Source organism: Penicillium canariense, assembly GCF_028826845.1.
Source record: "Penicillium canariense strain IBT 26290 chromosome Unknown utg000001l_segment0_segment0, whole genome shotgun sequence".
Lineage (NCBI taxonomy): Eukaryota > Fungi > Ascomycota > Eurotiomycetes > Eurotiales > Aspergillaceae > Penicillium > Penicillium canariense.
The window spans coordinates 632,098-655,221 of NW_026622728.1; the positions used below are offsets into that span (position 1 = coordinate 632,098).

Consider the following 23,124-nt stretch of genomic DNA (forward strand, 5'->3'; position numbering starts at 1 on the left):
CTTCCACATTAGCAGCACTGGTGTGGTGAAGCCCTAAAGAGAAGCCTTGGTCCGTCGCTTCCGGCGCATACGAGGATGGCGTTGGCTCACCAAACTCTGGTAGAGTGGGAGTGCCCCATTGCATTTCCACCAAATCTCCACCGTTTCCACTCAACACCTGCGGGATTTCCCTCTTCAGGCTTGACGGCTCCAACCCGTGGACAGCACTCCACTTTCCCTCCCAAGACTGGAGCCATCCCGGCCATTGATTGGCCCTGAACCTCCCCTGCCTGAGACATGCGATCGATCGGATCTCAGGTTTGTGTTTGATTTCCCGGCACACAGTTGCTCGTCTTTTTGCAGAATCCGGCTATGCTCCCGTCGCTTCCGCTCCAGCGGATCCCAAGGTTGCACTGACCTGCCCGTGGTGGACATTTTAAGCTTCCTGCAATCTGTCTGGCTTTCCCTTCTGGAAGGACGTTCTGTTCCAATGGCAGCTATCCATCTGGCGTGAACGTTGTGGCAAAGGATGTACCCTGCCACTTGGCGTCTGCAGGTTGATGGACCCGCATATCCCTCCACCTCCCCCTGGGAGTTGCTAGTTGCATAAAGCTGCACAATCCCGGTTGTAGGGTTCGTCCCGCAAGACCCAGCTGTCACTGGGGTCAATACCGGCAAAAACATTTGCGCGGTTACGGTGGAAGCCTATGAACTGGGATCCCTCGAATGCCACAACCCACCCGGTGCCAGCCACCATCCGTCCACGTTCTGATGAACTATTGTCTAAGCTAGACGCTCTGGGGAACATCTCCGAGCGGCTGGGAAATCCTGTAGCGGCCCGGCCGAGGTGTTGTTGCCAACAGACACTCCATAAGTCAAGCCATGTGGCCGCCCCCATGTGGCCGCCCCCCTGGGGATAATTTAAACTCGCGATCGGCAAACTCACCCTCCAGTTTTGTCTGCCATCTCCAGTCCTCTTCCACCTCACTCCACCATGAAGATCTGGTCGGCAACCATTGTGGCCCTTGCCTCAACGGCAATTGCCCACTCGCCTTTGCGCGGTTCGCACGGTTCGCGCGATTCGAGCTATTCGAGCTATTCGAGCTCTCAGTGCCGCTGCTTGCCCGGGGATGCCTGCTGGCCGGCCCCGTCGGCCTGGGCGTCGCTCAACAGCACCGTCGGTGGCCGTCTCATTGCGACCGTGCCAATTGGCAGCCCTTGCCACGATCCCAACTATGATGCCGTTGCCTGCGCCGCTCTGCAGGCGGGCTGGACGGAACCGCAGACCCAGTATGTAGAAGAATCCCCTCAATCTCGGTTCCATCAAGGGGATATTAACCAGTCTCCAGCCTCGCCTCCTCCTCGTCCGTGATGCAGGTGTACTTTGCCAACCAAACTTGCGATCCCTTTACCGCAGAGAGCCAGCCGTGTCAGCTCGGCAACTTCCCTGACTACTCGGTCAACGTCTCCTCCAGTGCCGATATTGTGGCCGCAGTTCAGTTTGCTCAGGCCAAGAACATCCGCTTCGTGATCAAGAACACTGGCCATGAGTAAGTTTTGCCCCCCCCCCCTCCCCCTTTCGGCGGCATCTCCGGCCCTGAGGAACTCTAGACTGATCCGATTGATGCAGCTACCTGGGCCGCTCGACTGGTGCTGGTGCGCTCTCCGTCTGGACCCACAACCTCAATGACATCGAATACCTCGATTGGTCGGACTCGACCTACCAGGGCCCCGCATTCAAGGTCGCTGCCGGTGTGATGGGCTACCAGATCCTCGAGGCCGCTACGGCGAAGGGTCTGGTCGTCGTCACGGGTGAATGCCCCACGGTTGGCCTCGCGGGTGGTTACACCCAGGGTGGTGGCCACTCCGCTCTCAGCACCGCCTTCGGTCTCGGTGCCGATCAGACTTTGGAGTTCGAGGTGGTCACTGCTGCGGGTGAGGTAGTGACCGCGTCGCGTTCCCAGAACTCCGATCTCTACTGGGCCCTCAGCGGTGGCGGTGCTGGTAACTACGGCGTTGTCGTGTCGATGACCGTCAAGGCTTACCCGGATGCCATCATCTCTGGTGCTGCCCTCGAGTTCACGGCGGCCGGCATCACCACCGACACCTTCTACGAGGCTGTCGCTCAGTTCCACAAGCTGCTGCCCGCGATGACCGACCAGGGTACGACCGTCATCTACCAGATGACCAGCAGCGTCTTCATCATCTACCCTGTGACTGCCTACAACCAGACCCAGGCCCAAGTGCAGGCCATTCTGACTCCCTTCACCGACGCCCTCACCGCGCTTGGCATCACCTATGCGATGGGTCTCACCCAGTTTGACTCGTACTATGATCACTACAACCATTACATGGGTCCTCTGCCTTGGGGTAACCTGGCCGTGGCCACGTACCAATATGGCGGCCGTCTGATTCCCCGCGATACTCTGGACAACAACTATGAGGGCATGGCCTCCGCCCTGCGCAACATCACCCAGTCCGGCGTGGTCGCCGTTGGTGTCGGCATGAACGTCACCAACCCCGGCAACGTCTCGAACGCCGTCTTCCCGGCCCTGCGCAACGCCGCCGTGACCATGCAGATTGGCACCCCGTGGAACGAGACTGCCCCGTGGTCGGACATGGTCGCTGATCAGTGGAAGCTGACCGACGAGTACGTTCCCCAGCTGGAGGCTGTCACCCCTAACAGCGGCTGCTACCAGAACGAGGCCAACTTCCGCCAGCCCAACTGGCGAGAGACCTTCTTCGGGGGCAACTTTAGAGCCCTCCTCTCGGTGAAGAACAAGTGGGATCCCCAGCACTTCTTCTATGCCCTCAAGGCTGTGGGCAGTGATGCTTGGAACGTGTCCGATTCGGGCCGCATGTGCCGTATTTAAGTGGCGCAGATTCATGGCGTGGGTGGTACAGTGTCGCGGGACGTGACTTGATTTCTGTATAGAGATGCATTTTAGATGCGCTTGTTTGGGGAGTTTTGATCCCATCTTGTATAAATGAATAGACTTATATACTAATTTACTTCTACAATCTTTTTTTTTTCTTCTTCTTCCTTGTTACATTAGCCTATCCTCGCAATTCGTGCATATTTGTAGCCGGTTCTAACGTGAGGTGGTCTATCATCCATAACTGCCTTGGCTGCGAGATCCATATATCACTACACTAAGTGCACACTAAGTGCACAACATTTGACTTTTTCAAAGCACCAACCTTGATCCACCTGCCACATTTGACATCTTGAATCTGGCTAGGAACAAGGGGCCCGGTGGGGGCTGGCTCCGCAGGGCTTTGTCACAAGAAGCTTTGTGTATTCGGAGCACACTAGCGGTGACGCTCTACAAAGGCTTGTCTCCTCTTCCCGTTTATGGAACCATGGTCTGCACACGCGGCTATCGTCAGGGGCGACATTGGGTCGTGGTGCCGAACTTCCGAGCCGGAGCAATCTTCTCGGTGGGCTCATCAGGTTACCGGCTTTGCGCCGTCCTGCTCTAAATGCGGATCAGAGGAATTTGGCATGTAGTGCTAACATTGGACTTATTGCCCTCTCAAGTGTACGGCTGATGGAAAGGGGGCCCCTAGCAGGACGAGATTCTCCAAAATAACAAAATAAAATGAGATGAATCTCTTCAGTCCGTGCGGAGAACAGAATGTCACACTGTGGACTCGATGCAGTGGGGTGGTGCCTTTCAGAATCCTCCCGCCGGCCGGGTGTGCCCGAATCTACAAGGAAGCTAGTAGAGGAAGCTGAATGGAACGGTCTGAATGAGGAGATGGTATTCGCCTTTTTGGATACCAGGACCGAATCCACTTATGCTATCTTGACGAATCCCTTGAGAAGTAGCCCGTACAAGGAAGAGAGAGAGGATTCAAAGGCATCGAAGCCATCCATAATACCCACAACTCACCACATTCTCCTATTTCTCCGGCACCCCACAATCCTGTGTTTCTCCAAGTCCCGTTGGGTCATAACTGCCGAGCATTTGGGGCACAGGGCCTGGGCCATTGGGCTCCCGGCACGGCCGCCGCGTGGCATCTTGTGCGCGATTTCTAACTTAGCGCTCCATTCTCTGGCAATTTGCAGCATTCCCTCTCCGAGGCCATGTTCGAAGAACCCCGGTAGCATTTCCGTCTCATCCCCCCAGCTCCCCCGCGACAGCTCCGGGCGTATCTCCCAGGGAGTGGTGATTTGCACAATAGCCTTCCAATGTTGGAGGAAGTTGAAGCGGGCCCGATTGAAGTTGTATAGTGCCCTGAGCCCGCCGCCGGTCCCCTTTTCCCGTCGGGCGACGTCGAGAGCCGAGAGAATATTTTCCTGCAGTTGCTGGAAATTGCCCGCGTAATTAATGATGGTAGCTGTTTCAAACCACCGGAGACATCTGTCGGTGCTCAAAAAGTGGGTCAGGACGTCCAACATCTTCTCTGCTTCTTGAAACAAGGGCTCCGACAGACACAGCAGATAGTTATGCCGTGCCTTCAGCGCGTCCCACAGGCAGTAGGTCATGGGGAAATAGGAGTCGGGCCACTCCGTCGCGAGAAGGCTCGAATCATTGCTTCGCAAAGCCTCGAGATGCAGCATCGAATCTGGACAGTCCGTAAAGTACCACACGGCCATGGCACCGCGGTACAGATCTCTGGCTTGCCGCGTTTGTACCAATTCCGGCAAATCTCCCGCCTTTGCATATCTGCTTGGGTCTGCGAGATATTGATAGACGGAGAGGTGCACGAATCGCAACTCATATGTTAGCGGCGTCGGGCGCAGGACTTCGATTAAGGGCGCACCAAGCTTTTCCGCCAGACCCGGCGCATCAAATGGCATATTGCCCCCATTGACGAAGCGAAAGACAAGGTCCAACATGCCTCGCTGAATGCTATCCATGGCTTGCGCCAGAAAGTCGGGCATATAGTTGCTGATATCTGCGCACAGAAACAAGTACCGTGCGAATTCCTTCTCCGGACGGGTCATCTTGGCCTCACTGGTCCACAGAATATGATTGTAGAGTTCCTCCAACCCATTTGGGAGAGAATCCAGGCACGCTTGAACCACCTCGCGGCTCGGTGCACGCTCCATCTCATCCAGAAGCAGCCGTGCATATAACCACAGCCCATCGGCTTGCTCGACCGTCTTTCTCACGGCTTGCGTACCCAGATCCGTATTGGCGAGGTGAGTCATTTCCTGGATGCGAGCTTCGGCATACGCTCGAATGTGCTCCACAGCTTTGCTCGGCTGCATGGTGATCGCAAGAGGATGGGGGGAAACAGGATCTGGGGAGGAGAAGGTGGGTGATACTCGTCCCAGCAGGACAATCTTGACGGGAGCTTCCGGCGGCAAGCTGGTTCGAAAGTGATACTGAGAGCTGGACCAGTCCTTACATTCGTCGATCCCATCAAACACAATGTAGTAAGATGGGCTACCGGGTTGACGTGGCAGTTGAGAAAACACCTGCCCGAGCATGCTCATCACCTCGACCAGAGAATCCGCGACGACACGCCCGCTGTTCTTGTACGCGAGCAGGATGTTCTCCGTCAGCTCGGGGTGGACGTGGATCAGTTGCGCAAGAATGGTTCTCGACGCATGGAGCATGCTGTGTCTTTCCGAGTCCTGTTTGTTGAACAGGAAATATAAAGTCGTTCCACACTGCGACAGGTAGCGGATCAAGTAAGCGGCCATCATACTCTTTCCACTGCCGGGTCGCCCGATGACCTGAAGGGCCGTGTTGAGCGGTCCTCCAAGTGACGAGATGTCCGCCGCACCATGTTCATCGCTCGAGGGGCCGTACCACTGCCTAAACTCATCAGCCTGCAAGATCCAGGCACAAGAGCCGTCGCGGTAGCCGGAGAGGCGCTGGAGATCGTCCTCGACCCGTGCTGGAGCTAGCCAGCACTGTAAACGGCGGATATTCTGCTCTATACGCAACAGTCAGCCATGATCACACCGTCCGAACGGCCTCGGCTCACCTCGCGTCTCGGCCAGCAATCGGTCCCTGGCCGCCTTCGATTCCTGAAAGTGAGCCGCTTGGGCGGCACGGTCAATCTCGATTGCACGTTGATCGATTGCAGTCCCGACAGTGGCAAACTCTTTACCAAACGGGTTCATGATGTACCGGATCCGGCTCGTTTCATACGTCGAGATGCAAGCACAAAGCCGGAGGAGCTCGCAATAAAGTCGCCCCATCGCATCTCGCACCCCCTCATGGTCAGCGAACAACGTCTTCAAATTCTCGTAACGCTGAGTCGACTGGGCGATCTTGTCGAGAATAACCACCAGTTGTTCCAAGGTCGCCAGATGCTGGCTAGCTATCTTAGCGGCCGTCAGCGAGATCCCACCCGGGCCTTGGCCTTTTCACCGTGAAGACCAACCGTGATTGCCACTCGAAGAGGACCCCAAATCGGAGAAGCGATTCCCGCGCTGACCTGTACGACCACATCGATCGCGCCTTCGAATCGTCGCAAAGGATCGATGAGGGGTCGCAAGAATTCGAGAATCCGAGTGAAGGCTCGTCTTCGCCCGCCATTCAGCACGACGGTTTGCAAGCATTCATCGACGGTTGCGGGTGCTTGAAACTGCTGTCGCTTCGATGGGCCCAGTCCGTTGACATAGAGTGCAAGAGCCTGCTCCCACGGGTCTGTAGACGCTGGTTGCGCGGGCAATCTGCTGGCTGCGTAGCTGCGCGTCCCGAACCATATAGACGACCGGGAATTCATATTGCGAGGCACGCCTAGCTCAGGTGAAATGAAACGTTTCTCCAGGATGAAGCCCGTTTATGATGCTCACTGGCAGCCTCATCTTCGATCCATTGACGCCAATCGCTTCCGCTGCCCCGCCGCCAATACGAGGGCACGCGGCGCAGTCGCCATGGCGTTTTCTACGCAGACTACAGAGATACTGCGGCCGATTCTGGAGATGTTTCAAAAGAGCATTTTAGCCGATAGAAAGTCCACACCCTTTAACCGATCTTGCCAATCATGTATAACTATGCTGTATAACCTACCGTCTCTATGAAACGCCGGGCTCGAGATCAAAAGCCTGCCCTAAGTGAATAGAACATGTCAAGAGTAAGACCACCATATCCCAAAAATAGTTCATCCATACTCTGACAGAAACTTCACCAAACAAAGGAATCGATCACGGTGAGTTGGAGGGCGTCATACCCGTCATCGTCTCCTTGTATACTTCATGCCTGGCTTCCTCCGCTCCTCTGATCAGGCAATGGGAGAGGCAGTGGGGGTTTGATCTTCCAGAACAGGCGTCTGGCAAAGCTTCTCGCTGTCTGTCGTTCGCGTTGCAAAGATTCTTGAATACGGTTTCTAGATTTCTGAACCACGCTTGAGCGCTCCCTGTAACCATTCACGCGACGACTTCACCCAGTTGCAGCCTTACTCTTGGTAGCTAAACCTAGTTGACATCTTACCCTGCCTCGGACCCATGATGGCTCGTGAACAGGGGCATTACTCAACCCAAAATATCCCTCTGAAAGAGGCCACTAGTCTTATAGTGATACTTGAATATATAGTTCAAGATCGCCCGTTGGTTATCATTTGCCTAGATAAGGAGTATAGCCTCCAGCATAGTCTACTATACCGGATCAAAGTCGGACTCCCACTCAAAGAGGACACTAGCTGGACCTGCCGTTTGTTGTACGAGAGGGAGAGGCGGCAGTGCGACTCGGCATGGGCTACCCGGGTCTGTTAGGAAATAGAAAGGTTGGCGATTCGGGAGAACAAGGCCAATCAATGGCGGCCGACTTCTTCGCGTCTGGCAACGCGCCTTGTTCTCAGACAACTACCCGGCTACCATACGGTAGATCCAGCATAGGCGAAATCCCGAACAGAGAGAGAGAGGATGAGCGCGCAACGGATGGTTTTGTATATAGAGCCAGATGATTATTCCTTAGCCCAACTGTCGGCAAGAACGAAACAGACACAAAAGTGAACAAGTAAACCCATGCAACCCCAAAGCAAGAGAAGAAAGTCAAAAACATTTCGCCACATCCATGTCGTAAGACCATCTATGGTAATTTCATTGGAACGCGCCCTCGATGAACCAAGGGCCGATTACGCAAGCTGCTCCGGAGTCACGTTTCCGTCAGCCGAATTAGAAGCACCCACGGCTAACTTCTTCGCCTGGAACTTGTCGGCGGACTGCGCGGATATGCGGGTGAGTTCGGTGACGAAGGATTGGCCCCAGAAGGCACTGTTGGGGGAGGCAGGGTCAGCGCAAGTGATGGAATGGTAGTCGGGGCAAGAAAAAATTACCTGGTATATTTGGAAACGTATTTGTCAAGCTTGGCGAAGTTCAGCGCGCGTTGTTCGTCACTCATGGTCACAGCTTCTTGGTAGGCACCCGCCAGCTCTTCCGTATTCCAGGGGTTCACAATAATACTGCCGTTCAAACTCTGGGCCGCGCCGGCAAATTCGGAGAGGACGAGGACACCGTGTCGCTTCTGCTGGGTGGCGATGTACTCATAGGCGACCAGGTTCATGCCGTCACGAGTCGACGAGACGATGCAAGCATCCGATACGGCGTAGAGAGCAATAAGTTCGTCAAAGTTGACGGACTTGTGGAGGAAATGAATGGGCATAAACTCGACCGTGCCAAACTTGCCGTTGATTCGGCCCACCAACTCGTTGACGACAGCTCGCAGGTTCTGGTATTCCTCCACATCCTGTCGACTGGGGACGGCAACTTGTACCAGAACGACCTTGCCCACCCATTCGGGATGGTCGCTGAGGAAGACCTCGAGCGCATGTAACTTCTGCGGCACACCCTTGATATAGTCAAGGCGGTCGACGCCCACCATGAGCTTGACACCCTGGAACTTCTGCTCGAGCATGGCAATGCGCTTCTGCACCTTCTCCTTCTTGAGACCTTCCGTGAACTTCTCGGGGTCAATACCAATCGGGAAAGCGCCGCAAGTGATGATCTTGCCCTGGAATTCGATGCCATTCGGGGTCGTCGCCAGTCCACTGCCTTCATTAGCAAACCGCCCAGGCGGAACTGATGACATTCTCCACTTACAGTAAGCGCGAGCAACTGCTCAGGAAATGCCGAGTGTAGTCATAAGTGTGGAAACCAATCAGGTCGCAGTGCAGGACTCCCAGGAGGAGCTCATTGCGGACGGGGAGAATCCGGTAGATCTCGCTACTCGGGAACGGAGTGTGCAGGAAGAAGCCGATCTTGACGTTCTGCTTGTCGTTGCCGATCTCTTCGCGCAGCATCTCTGGGAGCAGCATGAGATGGTAGTCATGGACCCAGATCAGGTCCCCGTCCTTCACTTCTTTGGCAATGGCTTTGGCGAAGAGCCGGTTGGCCTCCTTGTAGGCATCCCATGCGGACTCGTCAAAGGTAATCTCACCGGGGTGATAGTGGAACAGCGGCCAGAGGATGGAGTCTATCCGCCAGAACGGCCAAAGGTTAGTATATGCCCCCGCTTCGTCCCCGTCGATATCTATAAGAGCAACTGACTGGAGAATCCATTGTAGTGGCGATCCGCCAGATCATCGTCGATGAACACCGGCACGGCACCATATTCTTCCTTCAACCGCTGCTTGACCACGGGAATCTCGGCCTCGGGCACTTCCAAGCCCGGCCAGCCGTACCACTGGAAGGTGGTCGACTTGGACAGTCCACTCAGGCCACTCACCAAGCCCCCGGAGGACATAGAGAAATCGTATTTGCCATCTTCCGACCGCTTGATGGTAATTGGGAGACGGTTCGACACGAGCAGCAGACGCGCCTCATTCTGCTCGGGTTCTTCCAGCGACGGCATGACGGCGGACAGCGCGGGGGTTCAGCGCGCAACGTTGGTGATGGGAACGAGGATCAGGAATCAAAAAGAAGAGTCCAGCGTCTTGGGACGAGAAAGAATAAAAGGTAAACAGACGAGGAGCACTCCCTACAGCGTGGAACAGGTCGCAATTAGCACGGCTTTTCTTCCGAGTGGTGGGTTCGCGGGGAAAGACCAGCTCAGACTCACCGAACAAGCACGATGGACCAGGCACAGATGACCGCCAATCAAGCCAGCACACTCGATTGGGCACTTGAATGGCAACCGATACTTGGAATGACGACTGACACTTCAGGGCACGGGCAGCGCAAAAGCAAAAGGCGGTGGTGACAAAAAAGGCGGGAGCAGCAAGGCGGGGAGGGGGGGGGAAAGGAAGGGTGAGGTCAGCGTTCCGAATCTTGGAACAAAGCTACAGTGGAGCTCCTCAATAGCGCTCACATCAGGGCTGGACCACAAGAAAAGCCAGCCGGCGGGGGGAGGGTGGAAGCCTCTAGAGTCACTGATAAACTGGGAATTTTGGAAGAGGTGGTAACTATGATCTTATACATGGGTCGTTGATTTGGTTCCAGCTGCACGCCGATCCCGTCGGGTTAGCGTTGTCCGTTTCCCCTCCTCCTCGGGTGTGACAGTTCGACAGACTTCGGAGATTCACTGACGATGCCACTCCGATGACATCTGTGATTGGGTCTTCCATCCTCCAGCCAGACAGCAGGTGGCGGGCTCTAGGGTTCTCTCTGCAGCGACTTATGACCTTGGTACTGGCCTGGCCCCGTGGGATGACCGCTCACTGACGTCGACGAGACCGGCCATCTTACGTAACAAGGCCCGGGCAAGGACAACTGAACTCGTTCACTAGTTACTGATGCTGATAACTGATGCTGATAACTGATGCTGATAACTGATGCTAAAAGAGCATCAGAACAACCGCTTCATCGCGGGAATAGCTTGCTGGGGGACCTGCCGGTCCCCACCGAGAATCTACCAATCCAACAAGCGATTGTGGAATGTTATTGTTCTCCAGACAAGTAGATACTTCTAGAACAACCAGCTCATAACGCACTCCTCTTCTCGGCCAACTTCCACGCCCCCGAATCCGCCTGCACCGTTCTCCCCTCCCCTTCCAACTTAGCCAAAACCAGCGACACCCCATGCGACGCCGGCAGATGCAGATTCTCCGGCACGCCAACATAGATCTGCCGAACCAGCTCAAGCGGCGTCCATGCCTGCCGCTGCTCCGGCTCAGGTTCACCAGCCGCAACATCCAGCTTGCCATACCGCAGGACCCGCAGCACCTCGTCCTCGCGCTGCTGCCGGTGCTGGATGTACTCGGTAATGCGGGCAGTGGCGCTTTCCACTACCGCGCCGTGGCCGGGGTACCCGCGGCCCTGGACGCGGTCGCGCATGCGGTGCAGGCTGGCCAGGTAGGTCGTCAGGTCTTCAAAGACGGCGGTGCCGTGGCCGAGGACGTCTGGTCAAACCCCCCGTTAACACCTGGTATACTCGACATACAGTATACATGGGACGTAAGAGAGAAGAGGAAGAAATGGGGGCTCACGCACTATCGCCCGTAAACATAGCATCCTCCTCCTCCAGCACGAACACCATATGGTCCTCCGTATGCCCCGGGGTGTACAGGGCCCTCAGCGTAGCCCCCTCCACGCGAAACACCTGCCCATCCTGGATATCCGTATACTTGTCCTCAGGCTCACGGTGGTGCTTGAAGACCTGGGCACCCGGGCAGAGCCGCTGCAGGTCGGGTAGCCCGCCGACATGGTCGCCGTGCCAGTGGGTGAGCAGGGCCTGGTGCACGGTGGCTTGCTCGACGGAAAGCACGGATTGCAAGTGCTTGGCCCACGTGGGCTCGCCCTGGCCGGTGTCAATCAGGATGCGCTGGCGGCCGCGGCCGATGAGGTATGTGTTTGTTCCTGGTGGTGTGTCAGAGGATAGACCACGGTAGGGGAGTGCGTGTGGGTAACGTACCTTGTAGAGTGAACTATGTAAGGCGCCGTGCAGTGCGGTCAGCCACTTCGTGCCCAAGATCCTCTTCGAGACATCTCCGCTGCTCACCTTGCCGGGATTCCCGCCCAGAATCCTGATCACCGACGCGCTGAGGCGCTCGACTTCCGGAAGCGGGACGAGCTGCGTCCCCATGGCTGGGAGATGCTGTATCGATGCCCGCCCACGGACAACCCACTGTCACTGGATGGGCACGGTCCAGAGATGATATTGATCCACCCTTGGTCGGCCCGTCTCAATACTTAAGTAATAACCGGCCTGATGGCGGGGAAGTAGGAGCTATTCGGGGTATATCTCAGCACAGTCGCGTGTTGAGGAGTTGGCCGGAGTGAAGTCGCCGTCCGCATCCTGGGCCAATGGTCGATAGGGCTGATATGGCTAATATGACTTATACACCAATCACGAAATCCCTTGATCCGATTGCGCCGCAGCCTCCCACAAGTTTGGAGTCAATTCCACTCTTCCCTTCCTGCGGGGCAGAGACGGGCCTCGGCAGATTAGCTCCGCTCAGTAGGTCCTCGGGAGCTCTTTTCTGAAGACTAGCTGGTAGACTGCATTTACTTCCCCCCACCTCTACGCAAGAAACCTACCAGGGTCAGTGACAGAGTACGAGAACGGATAGAGGTAACACAATGAAATAGTGTATGCATGCTATCCTGAAAGACATACGAAAACATTGTAGCGAGAAAATCAGATAGTTATATCCATTGAGCCCACCCAAAACATAATCGGGAATCCAACGCAAGGCCGAGGCCTAAAAGACAAAGATCATAAAATTTTCCCAGAGCGCAACTCCTCGTACCCGGCTCAAAAAGGGTCAGGCACGCATACACACAATTGAGCGATAGACCTTCCCCGCCCAAATCACCCCCAGGCGGAAATGGAAGGGGGGGGAGGCGACCACTCTGCACTCTTTCTTAGGCCGCTAAACACATCGAGAGAACGTAGTTTACACGGGACATGCCAGCTCAGCCGAAGTGATCGACTGCATGGCAGGCCCCTGGAGAACTTCCGAGACCAAAACACAAATTAACCACTCTATCTGGAAGGATAACTTCCATTTAGTTGCCCGCCTTGCGAGCCATGGTGTTCAGGGCGGAACCGTCGCGGAACCACTCGATCTGGGACTCGTTGAAGGTGTGGCTGAGGGAAATGTCGAAGGGCTCGCTGCCATCAGCGGGGTGGACACGCAGGGTCATGGGCTTGCCCACGGCGAGCTCAGTGCACATCAGGTCGACCTTGTCATCGGGACGGATCTTGTCGTAGTCGGCGGGGTCGGTGAAGGTCAGGGGCAGCATACCCTGCTTCTTCAGGTTGGTCTCGTGGATACGAGCGAAGGAGCGGGTGATGACGGCCAGACCACCGAGGTGACGGGGCTCCAGAGCGGCGTGCTCACGGGAAGAACCCTCACCGTAGTTCCAGTCACCAATGACAACCCACTTGACGCCACGGGCCTTGTAGTCACGGGCAGTGGCGGGGACGGCGTCGTACTCGCCGGTGAAGGCGTTCTTGACCTTGTTGGCCTCGCCGTTCTCCTCGTTAATGGCACCGATCAGCATGTTGTTGGAGATGTTGTCCAAGTGGCCACGGTACTTCAACCAAGGGCCGGCCATGGAGATGTGGTCAGTGGTGGTCTTGCCCTGGCACTTGATCAGGATAGGGATGTTCTCGGCGTTCTTGCCGTCCCAGGCGGGGAAACCGGCAAGGACCTGCAGACGGTCACTGGTGGGGGAGACGGCGACGGAGACAGATTCACGGTCGGCGGGGGGAGCCTGGTAGGTGTTCTGGCCGGGGTCGTAGCCACGCTCGGGCAGACCATCACCGGTGGGAGCCTTCAGCATGAACTCGTTGCCGTTGGCATCCTTCAGCTTGTCGGTCAGGGGGTTGAAGTTGAGGGTACCGGCAACGGTCATGGCGACGACGAGGTCGGGAGAGGCAACGAAGGCGTGAGTGGCAGGGTTGGCATCGTTACGGCCAGTGAAGTTACGGTTGTAGGAAGAGATGATCGAGTTGGCCTCGCCCTTCTTCACGTCCTTGCGGTCCCACTGACCAATGCAAGGACCGCAGGCGTTGGCGAGGATCACACCACCGTACTCCTCCATGGTGGCCATCTGGCCATCACGCTCGATGGTGGCACGAATCTGCTCGGAACCAGGGGTGATGGTGAACAGAGACTTGGACTTCAGACCATGGTCAAGAGCATCCTGGGCAATCGAGGCGGCACGGGACATGTCCTCGTAGGAGGAGTTGGTGCAAGAGCCGATCAGACCGACCTTGAGCTCCTCAGGCCACTTGTTGGCCTTGACGGCCTCCTTGAACTGGGAGATGGGGGTGGCAAGATCGGGGGTGAAGGGACCGTTGATGTGGGGCTCGAGCTCGTCCAGGTTGATCTCGACGAGCTGGTCGTACTCGGCACCCTCGTCCTCACGGAGCTGAGCGGCGTACTCGCGGGAGAAGTCACCGATGTGCTGACGCTTGGTGGCCTTCAGGTAGTCGTACATGCGGTCATTGAAGGGGAACATGGAGGTGGTAGCACCGATCTCCGCACCCATGTTACAGATAGTACCCATGCCAGTGCAGGACAGGGAGTTGACACCGGGACCGTGGTACTCAATGATAGCACCAGTACCACCCTTGACGGTCAGGAGACCAGCAACCTTCAGGATGATATCCTTGGGGGTGGTCCAGCCAGACATCTGGCCAGTGAGGCGAACACCAATGACCTTGGGGGCCTTCAGCTCCCAGGGCAGACCAGCCATGACGTCGACAGCATCAGCACCACCGACACCAATGGCAGCCATACCGAGACCACCAGCGTTAGGGGTGTGAGAGTCAGTACCGATCATCAGACCACCGGGGAAGGCGTAGTTCTCCAGAACGATCTGGTGAATGATACCGGAACCGGGCTTCCAGAAACCGATGTTGTACTTAGCGGTAGCGGAGGCAAGGAAGTCGTAAACCTCCTTGTTGATATCGTTGGCACGGGCCAGATCCTTCTCGCCACCAACCTGGGCCTCAATCAAGTGGTCACAGTGGACGGTGGTGGGGGTCTGGACGGAAGGCAGGCCAGCGGACATGAACTGGAGAATAGCCATCTGGGCAGTGGCGTCCTGGCAAGCGACGCGGTCGGGGCGAAGCTTGAGGTAAGAGGTACCACGCTCGATCTCCTGGCCATGGGGATCGTCAAGGTGAGAGTACAGAACCTTCTCGGCGTAGGTGAGAGGGCGCTGCAGACGAGCACGAACGATGTCGAGGTTCTCGGACATCTTCTTGTAGTTGATGTAGTTACCCTTCTCGTGGTTGGTCATCTCGACCTTCTTGTCCAGAGGGTCATTGCCAATGGTAGCGAAGGCCCGAGTTCCGCTGAGCTAAACAAAGAAGATTGCCATGTTAGCCGCCATCACGTATGTCTTTCGTCATGCCACGGTTGTCTCCGTGAGCCAGAGCCGCGGGCGGGCGATTGCTTTGATGCTATGGGTTGTTGCTTACGAGACGGAACTTGGGAGCCTAAAGAGGGAGGTCCGGTTAGCTTTGATATGAACTTTGTAGAGGGAATCAATCCCAGGTTTGCAGATGAGCGATACTCTGCGCATCGCCCACCGGCAACCCAAGGACGCAGGGCTGAGAGCTTACCAGCGCACCGGCACGCGCAAGCCGAGTGGAGATCATGATGGACAGCTCTCTCTATGAAGAGGCAGCACAACGCAAATAAAGAAAGCAACCACCTTCACCTGTGGAAGCAACAAAGAGTGGAGAATGGGAAGAGAAGAGAAGGAGAAGAAAAAAGGAAAGCTTGGAGGTTTTGAGTGGGCGAGAGAATTCGACTGGGACGGAAGAGCCGTGACCGCTGTTACCATGGCGATACACCCATACCGTATCGGTACTGGCCGTGTGGCCTCCGCATGCAACGGAACTGGGAAGAGGCTGGGGAGGTGGAGCGACTGCTAGTCCATGCCCTTGACCATGCAGCTAGCATTCGAGAATTTTTGACTATACCATGCGAACATCAAGCAAGCTCTCTGCTGATATCTCTCATGCTATTGAAGAAAGTAGAGGCTATACCTCCTTGCGACTTCCATGTGAGAGCAGCTGGACAACCCGAGCGCGACCGTAATGACAATACGTGGCATGTGACGAGGTGACGGCGGCCACCAATCATGGAGATGGCAATTACAGGCATGGGGAGGGGAACTACCAGGAAAGGCAACCCTCGGGCCAAAGGGCAAATGGAGCAGTCAATGCGGGTTTGGGGGTCTCAGACACTCGGCCTGTACCCCGTTCATCCGCAAGAAGTCCTACAGTCCACTCCCCGGATACCTCGACGTGGATGTGGCTGGGCCATACCCCCTCGCCCTCGAGGAATCAGTGGATACCGTCCTCACTCCCATAGAAACTATTGAGACATCATATACACAGACCCATGTCAGACATATCATTCTTCTTGCCTCCATGCAATTAGGGAGTCTACGGGCATCAACCCGTGGCCGCAACGAGACCCCAGAACTACGTGCCGCGATGCAAACGTCATAGAATACCAACATTACTGACGATACCAGCAATACGGACCCCCGTAAACCGGTGACGAAACCGAGCGAGCCGAGGCGAGCCGACTGCTTCTCCCGCCCGCTACGAGCTGATGGCCGACCGCCAATCAGACCCGAGGTGTTTCGAACGCTCTTGCGGCCCACAAACCGGCCGAAATTTCAATCCAAAACTTCGCCCATCGTTTCTTCCTAGCTCGTCTCCGTGCTCCACTCCGCCCGAGTATCACTCCGGAATCGGCGATAACGCTTTTTTTCTTTCGTCTTCATTTTTTAATACTAGCAGCGCGGAAAGCCAGCCGGGTCTAACACAAGATGGGTGCTCTCAGAAAGGTCAAGAACAAGCGTCGCACCAGGTACATACGATCGACTATACTTTTAGATGCATTAGAGGTGTGCTGACCATCTGTGCAGAGACTATGACCAGGTCCGCGCCGACATTGATTCTCCTCGCCATCTCGCGCAGTACCAGGCGACCAAGGATGCGGAGGATCTCCCGGGCCTTGGACGGCATTACTGTACCGAATGCTCGAAATGGTTTGAGAGCGAGTACAACATGAAGGCACACACGAAAGGCAAGAACCACAAGCGCAGGTGAGTGTCCAACCAGATCCGTATAGCCTCTCTCGCGACATCGCTGACCGACCGACCTATCCTTCCAGACTCCGCCTTCTGCGCGAAGAGCCGCACAGCCAGAGGATTGCCGAAGCTGCAGTTGGACAGGGAGCACCAGATAACGGCAAGCGATCGGAGGACGGCAACGTGGAAATGCAAGACTGAGCTGGACTCCGGGTCGCGATAACCAAAAACCATCGGGAAAAACACACACACCACCCTTGCGGCTGTCATCCAGCTCGGTCTGGACACGACTGGCTCACAAAACCCCCAAAAGTATGCACGTCGAACACGATTCTCATGTCCAAAACACGCGACTCTGGTCTACTGCAAAGTTCGGTGGAGACTCACGTGAGGCATTTTTATATGCCGATATTCGGCGGGTTTCCGTTCTGCCGGTTCACGGTCCCACGGGTAGAAACCGCCGGTGCTCGGCAACCCCGACGGGCTGCGAGATCTGGCCGAAATTTACCCCCTTACTAGCAGTACTCCGAAGTAATTCCAATAGAAATCCCTCAATACCAAAGATTAGAGTCTAACCACAATCGGGTGCTCGGTCTACATTCATTGCTTGGCTCATCCCTCTCCTCTGTATGAATCTGTACACATCTATAGACGGTCCGCGCCTGACAAAGGTGTGCTCGCATCGTTAAAGCTCCTCATCAACCATTCGTAAGCCGCCCACTGGACTCATGTTAGCCTTGAGGCCCTAAAGCATGGCAGACTTCTGGAAAGAAAACCCACCTGGACAGCGTTCACGATAAACGCTCTGATACTACAGATCCCGAGGCCCCGATAGAAGGCCGCCATGCCCTCGGTCTGGTAGACTCCTCGGGCCACCTGAAAGGAATTTAATGTTCCTCGGGACTGCCGCAAAAGGTTCTGGTTTTCAGTTGTTCCAGTCTGCGTAAAGGAAGTATCATGCATTGTCTGCGCCTGCAGTCTTGTCTTAACCATATCCAGCGGGAAGACTGAGCCCCAGGTGACAATGCCTGCAATGCCACCACAGAGAAGAATCTTCAGTGTAGCTTGGTGAGAAGTTTCATTCTCATTTGTCATAAAACGCTTGCAAATTTCATAAGACCAGAAACTACAGTGGTGGGTTAGTAAATATTTCATAGGTGCGAGTATTCTGCGAGGGAAGGGGCTGTCTTCGTACTAGAATCCATAACCAATTGAATCTCGAGCACTCGTAATCCCTCCTCCAAAGTACAGGCCTCTCCAGCCGCGGTTGCGATATATATCCTTGGCAACGCTCCAGGACGAGACCTCTGGGCGTGAATCTAGCTGCGCTCTGCACTTGATGAACTCTGTCGGAGACGAAATAGTCCAGCTGGCTAGGCCACCTATGGCACCAGCAAGCCAAATTTTGTACAATGGCACACCAGCGGGGTTGGTAGGATCTGCAATGGTGCTGTCCATGGCCATTAGCGACCGATTGTAGGCCACAAAGAGCAGCGCATTGAGAGCTCCGTATCCCAGAATTGGGGCGGCCGCACCTATGGCTGGAATCAATACACATCTTCATGGATTTAAGAACAAAAATATGACATCAAGGTCACAAACGCACCTCGTACAAGCGAGCTGGCCCTCTCAAAGCGGCTCAATTGTGATTGGGTAGATACATCTCTTGAATGCCCTGCTTGCAGCTGAACCTTGATCACATCCAGGGGGTTGCCGATAATAATCCCAAGGGCACCGCTGAGGTAGCCAGCCCAGAAGTCCGATGACATTGAGCTTCGATATATGACGAACGTGCAGTCCCACTTGCGAGACCCTCCAGCTTTCCATGGCGGGGAGACCCGGGGTCACGTGGGGCCGCGGCACTTTGGTGTTGCAGGCAGACGCGAGGCAAGCACGCGTCGGTGGCAACCACCTCAGCAACGCCCAGCGCCTTTTGCATTGGGGAATTTGTACAGTTAGATCTGATAAAGGATTGGTATTTGATTTGATATTGCACTGATCTATGTTCGTTTCTCATTATCAAGTCTCATGGAGCCTTTGCTTACGGCTAAACAGGTATCGCCCTCGGCCAGACGCGGCAGACGGCGGTGTCAAGACGCCGTTACAGCCAAAATCTGTGAACGCCCTCGATCGCCTCGCCAAACCATTCAAATGTCCAGGCACTGCAACGCCCACTCGAGCATCCGTCAAACCAGCAAGGAAAAGGCGCAAGGTTAACTATGCAGACGCGGACGGTAGCGTGGAGGATGGAGCAGAGAAGGCGTACACAAATGATGATCGACTCGCATTGGCGACCCGAGAAGTGAATAAGTTTCCCGTGTTCAAGCCCAAGGACAAAGACGCAGCCTTCAGGCAGAGATTCCGAATCCCGTTGCTCAACAAGGACACGGGCGAATACGACCCCGGCCGAGCTGCTCCCACCTTGGGCATGCGACAAGGCGCGACATTTGTCGCCAAACCACTGCATGACCCGAGCGGAGAATTTGCGATTGTGCTATACGACCCGACTGTCGACGATATCCCCGAAGAGCCCAAACCCACGGACTCGGAAGCACCCAAGGAAGAGGCCGAACAGAAATTGGATGAGCCTCTGGTACATAAAAGCCTGGCAGATATTCTTGGTATAAAAAAGAAGGTGGAAGGGAGACCAAAGGTGCCCGTTGTTATCGATCCGAGGCTGGCCAAGGTCCTTCGGCCACATCAAGTAGAGGGAGTTAAAGTACTATTTCCTCCGAACACCCCTTCCCTCTTCCTTTTCGCGGAATCAAATGCTGACGTTACTGGCTTGGAAAGTTTCTGTATCGATGCACGACAGGCTTGATTGATAAGAACGCAAATGGCTGCATCATGGCAGATGGGATGGGGTTGGGAAAAACTGTAAGCAAAAGGATACGAACTACGTACATGGTCCTGGCTGCTGACTTCTCCAGCTTCAATGTATCTCATTGATGTGGTCATTGCTTAAACAAGACCCAGAGGCTGGGAGAACAACTATTCAGAAATGTGTGATTGCATGCCCATCCAGTTTGGTCGGCAACTGGGCGAATGAATTGACTAAATGGTTGGGGAAGGATGCTACTACTCCTTTTGCCATTGACGGAAAAGCCTCCAAGGCCGAACTCACTCTTCAAATCAAGCAGTGGGCAATTGCATCGGGGCGAAGTGTTGTGAGACCTGTTCTCATCGTTTCCTATGAAACACTTCGCATGTATGTGGAGGCACTAAAGGATACGCCTATTGGGCTGCTTTTGTGTGACGAGGGCCATCGACTCAAAAATAAGGAAAGCTTGACGTGGACGGCTTTGAATAGTCTTAACGTCAGTCGTCGCGTCATTCTCTCCGGAACGCCTATCCAGAACGATTTGTCGGAGTATTTTGCTCTACTTCACTTTGCCAACCCCAACTTGCTGGGTTCCCAGAATGACTTTCGCAAAAGATTTGAGCTCCCGATTCTTCGAGGACGAGACGCAGCCGGTACAGAAGAAGACCGCAAGTTGGGCGACGAACGTCTCCTGGAACTGTCTGGCATTGTCAACAAATTCATCATCCGCCGAACTAACGACATTCTATCTAAGTACTTGCCTGTCAAGTATGAGCATGTCGTTTTCTGCAACATGTCTAAGTTCCAACTCGATCTATACAATCACTTCATTCAGAGTCCTGAAATCCGGAGCCTGCTCCGAGGAAAGGGAAGTCAGCCTTTGAAGGCGATTGGTCTTTTGAAGAAGCTTTGCAATCACCCAGATCTCCTCAATTTGGCAGTAGATCTTCCAGGATGCGAGTACACGTACCCCGAAGACTTCACACCTCCAGATGCGCGAGGCCGCGACAGAGATGTCAAAAGCTGGTACTCTGGAAAGATGATGGTGCTCGATCGCATGCTTGCACGCATTCGCCAGGATACTAATGACAAGATCGTTCTCATCAGTAACTACACCCAGACCCTTGATCTATTTGAGAGGCTTTGCCGATCGCGTGCCTATGGCTGTCTGCGGCTGGATGGATCGATGAGCATCAAGAAGCGATCAAAACTGGTTGACAAGTTCAACGACCCCGATGGGGAGGAATTTGTCTTCCTCCTCAGCAGCAAGGCCGGTGGATGCGGTCTCAATCTAATCGGCGCCAACCGACTCGTCCTCTTCGATCCAGACTGGAACCCAGCCGCTGACCAACAGGCGCTGGCTCGGGTTTGGCGAGACGGACAGAAGAAAGACTGCTTCGTCTACCGATTCATCGCCACCGGATCAATTGAGGAGAAGATCTTCCAGCGCCAGTCACATAAGCAATCTCTCTCATCCTGCGTCGTAGACTCAGCCGAAGACGTGGAGCGTCACTTTTCCCTGGAGTCGTTACGAGAGTTGTTCCAGTTTAAACCCGAGACTCGCAGCGATACACACGACACATTCAAGTGCAAGCGCTGCCGCGAGGATGGCACACAATTCGTCAAGGCACCCGCCATGCTCTACGGTGACACGAGCTCTTGGAACCATTTTGTCAATAACGGAGACCAGGGCCCGCTTTCTAAGATTCAGGATCTGCTCATACGGCAGGAAACCAGCGAAAGGGATGTCTCAGCTGTTTTCCAGTATATCAGTCATTGATAAATTCTAATGGTCGGGATCATGGTTTGTGCAGGGCGTGGTTTGTTAAGGGGGGATTTTGTCTTCTGTAGCGATTATTGGATAGAAGGTTTCAGTTCATAAAGCCATTTTGTCACTTATTCTTAACAAACCCGACCTTGCTGATTTGGCTACGATGGAGTACGCTAGCGAATTTTCGAATCGTAGGAAGAGGGAGGAAGTGTTTTGCAGACTGGGGTTTTGCTATAGAAGGAAACATTATACAGATGAGCATACCACCCTAGACCCGTAGTTTCATCTGATTCTCAAAATTGAATACCGATAACTGCCACGAGTTTTGTTCAGCCACGCTCTGATTTCCAACCGCTAGCTTGAGGAGAAGAATAAACGCGGGGGTTCCTGGCCGATGAGATAGGGCTAAGCAAGTTGTGGGTTCCAGATCTACTGGTAGAGTTAGTATCAATAGTGGTAAGCTAGCGATCTGGAAACCCTACCTTGCTTAGCCCTATCTCGTCGACCAGAAACCCCCGGCCTTTATTCCTCTCCTCCAATAGTAGGGTATACACAGTCCACGCCTGGTATGGCTTGAGTCCCGGACCGATACCAGGTATGTGCACAAGGGTCTAGCGGAAGACAGGATTGGACTCTTCATCATGCCGACGATCGGATTCTCGCAGGATGAACTTGAAGAAAAAGAGATACCGCTGCTATCGGGCCTTGTCGGACCTGGAGATTCGGTCCATGTTGGCGATCAGGGTGCGGCTCCTAGTAGGTATTAAGTAAGTCTAGATAGAGCATGTCACTTAGGTAGGGACAGACTTACGCTTCAGCAATATCATAATCCACGGCAGTACTGATAAGGCTATCAATCACCCTATCCTGCCCAGGGATTTCTGCACTTGAGGGGGACGACTAGGGTCGGAGAGGTCAGGAAGGTAGGTTATAGCAAATTGTCACGGCTGCGATGGCAAGATGCATGGTCATCCCTTAGGACATGCATCTTGCCACCGCAGCCGTGACAATCTGCCATAACCTATGTAGGGATCAGAGCAGAGAGCCTGTGGTATGAGTAGCATGGTTAGCCTCTGATCTTGATCGGAGCCTCACTGACCATAGTCAGGCTTGAGATATGTCTCCGTCATGTGGGTACTGACCGGCTCACTTTCCACTGGCCGTGGCACTGCAGGAAAGGGCGAGGGACCTAGTAGCATACAAAGACAGTCTGAGATGCTGATGATAAGAGTGATAATAATGAGAATGATGGTGATGAGAGTGATGAATGCGATAATGAAAGTAGATCAAAGTGGTGATGGAAGGGGATGAAGGTGGTGGTGGAGGAAGGATGTAGGATGGAGAGAGATGGAAGAGGAGGAAAGTAATGGAGGCAGATACTTGAAATGGAAGCGATGTAGGGAGCAGGACAGTAGTTGACGGAATTTGCCTGGAGCTCGCATCATGTTCGGAGAGATGGATGAACATCGTAAATCTTCCAACGCTACAAACCCAGATTGTTGGGTCACAATATCGGAGGTATTTGGCTTCAAGGTATTGCTCGGTTTTTAATATTAAGGGGCAGCTCCGCCCTCCACGTTTGTCTAAAGAATATATATCCCAGAGCCAGAGACTTCTGCTGCGCAATTTTCCAAAACAGTA

The 23,124-nt window shown here is 54.6% G+C and overlaps 9 protein-coding genes across 9 annotated transcripts; 4 read left to right on the forward strand and 5 right to left on the reverse strand.

Moving 5' to 3' along the window:
* Positions 1–973: 973 nt before the first annotated feature.
* On the forward strand, positions 974–2,852 carry N7482_000208 (FAD-dependent oxidoreductase; the record flags this gene model as incomplete). The annotated part of the gene is made up of 3 exons (XM_056682333.1): positions 974–1,269; positions 1,329–1,529; positions 1,610–2,852. The coding sequence occupies 3 exons, from the start codon at positions 974–976 to the stop codon at positions 2,850–2,852; spliced, it is 1,740 nt and encodes a 579-aa protein (XP_056545939.1).
* Positions 2,853–2,865: 13 nt separating this feature from the next.
* On the forward strand, positions 2,866–3,462 carry N7482_000209 (uncharacterized protein; the record flags this gene model as incomplete). The annotated part of the gene is made up of 2 exons (XM_056682334.1): positions 2,866–2,870; positions 3,174–3,462. The coding sequence occupies 2 exons, from the start codon at positions 2,866–2,868 to the stop codon at positions 3,460–3,462; spliced, it is 294 nt and encodes a 97-aa protein (XP_056545940.1).
* A 409-nt stretch (positions 3,463–3,871) lies between these two features.
* N7482_000210 (uncharacterized protein) lies at positions 3,872–6,672 on the reverse strand (the record flags this gene model as incomplete). The annotated part of the gene is made up of 3 exons (XM_056682335.1): positions 3,872–5,874; positions 5,926–6,256; positions 6,328–6,672. The coding sequence occupies 3 exons, from the start codon at positions 6,670–6,672 to the stop codon at positions 3,872–3,874; spliced, it is 2,679 nt and encodes an 892-aa protein (XP_056545941.1).
* A 1,350-nt stretch (positions 6,673–8,022) lies between these two features.
* N7482_000211 (glycosyltransferase family 20 protein) lies at positions 8,023–9,737 on the reverse strand (the record flags this gene model as incomplete). Its single annotated transcript, XM_056682336.1, has 4 exons — positions 8,023–8,161; positions 8,224–8,934; positions 8,987–9,359; positions 9,434–9,737. 4 exons carry the CDS (start codon positions 9,735–9,737, stop codon positions 8,023–8,025), a joined length of 1,527 nt encoding a protein of 508 aa, XP_056545942.1.
* Positions 9,738–10,804: 1,067 nt separating this feature from the next.
* Positions 10,805–11,906, reverse strand: N7482_000212 (uncharacterized protein; the record flags this gene model as incomplete). Its single annotated transcript, XM_056682337.1, has 2 exons — positions 10,805–11,223; positions 11,315–11,906. 2 exons carry the CDS (start codon positions 11,904–11,906, stop codon positions 10,805–10,807), a joined length of 1,011 nt encoding a protein of 336 aa, XP_056545943.1.
* Positions 11,907–12,832: 926 nt separating this feature from the next.
* On the reverse strand, positions 12,833–15,440 carry acoA (aconitate hydratase ACO1; the record flags this gene model as incomplete). The annotated part of the gene is made up of 3 exons (XM_056682338.1): positions 12,833–15,139; positions 15,261–15,278; positions 15,405–15,440. The coding sequence occupies 3 exons, from the start codon at positions 15,438–15,440 to the stop codon at positions 12,833–12,835; spliced, it is 2,361 nt and encodes a 786-aa protein (XP_056545944.1).
* Positions 15,441–16,627: 1,187 nt separating this feature from the next.
* N7482_000214 (putative C2H2 finger domain protein) lies at positions 16,628–17,092 on the forward strand (the record flags this gene model as incomplete). Its single annotated transcript, XM_056682339.1, has 3 exons — positions 16,628–16,668; positions 16,727–16,906; positions 16,975–17,092. The coding sequence occupies 3 exons, from the start codon at positions 16,628–16,630 to the stop codon at positions 17,090–17,092; spliced, it is 339 nt and encodes a 112-aa protein (XP_056545945.1).
* A 444-nt stretch (positions 17,093–17,536) lies between these two features.
* On the reverse strand, positions 17,537–18,660 carry N7482_000215 (uncharacterized protein; the record flags this gene model as incomplete). The annotated part of the gene is made up of 4 exons (XM_056682340.1): positions 17,537–17,611; positions 17,672–18,017; positions 18,087–18,426; positions 18,498–18,660. 4 exons carry the CDS (start codon positions 18,658–18,660, stop codon positions 17,537–17,539), a joined length of 924 nt encoding a protein of 307 aa, XP_056545946.1.
* A 233-nt stretch (positions 18,661–18,893) lies between these two features.
* N7482_000216 (DNA-dependent ATPase RAD54) lies at positions 18,894–21,492 on the forward strand (the record flags this gene model as incomplete). The annotated part of the gene is made up of 3 exons (XM_056682341.1): positions 18,894–19,610; positions 19,685–19,768; positions 19,822–21,492. The coding sequence occupies 3 exons, from the start codon at positions 18,894–18,896 to the stop codon at positions 21,490–21,492; spliced, it is 2,472 nt and encodes an 823-aa protein (XP_056545947.1).
* Between the last annotated feature and the right edge of the window lie 1,632 nt (positions 21,493–23,124).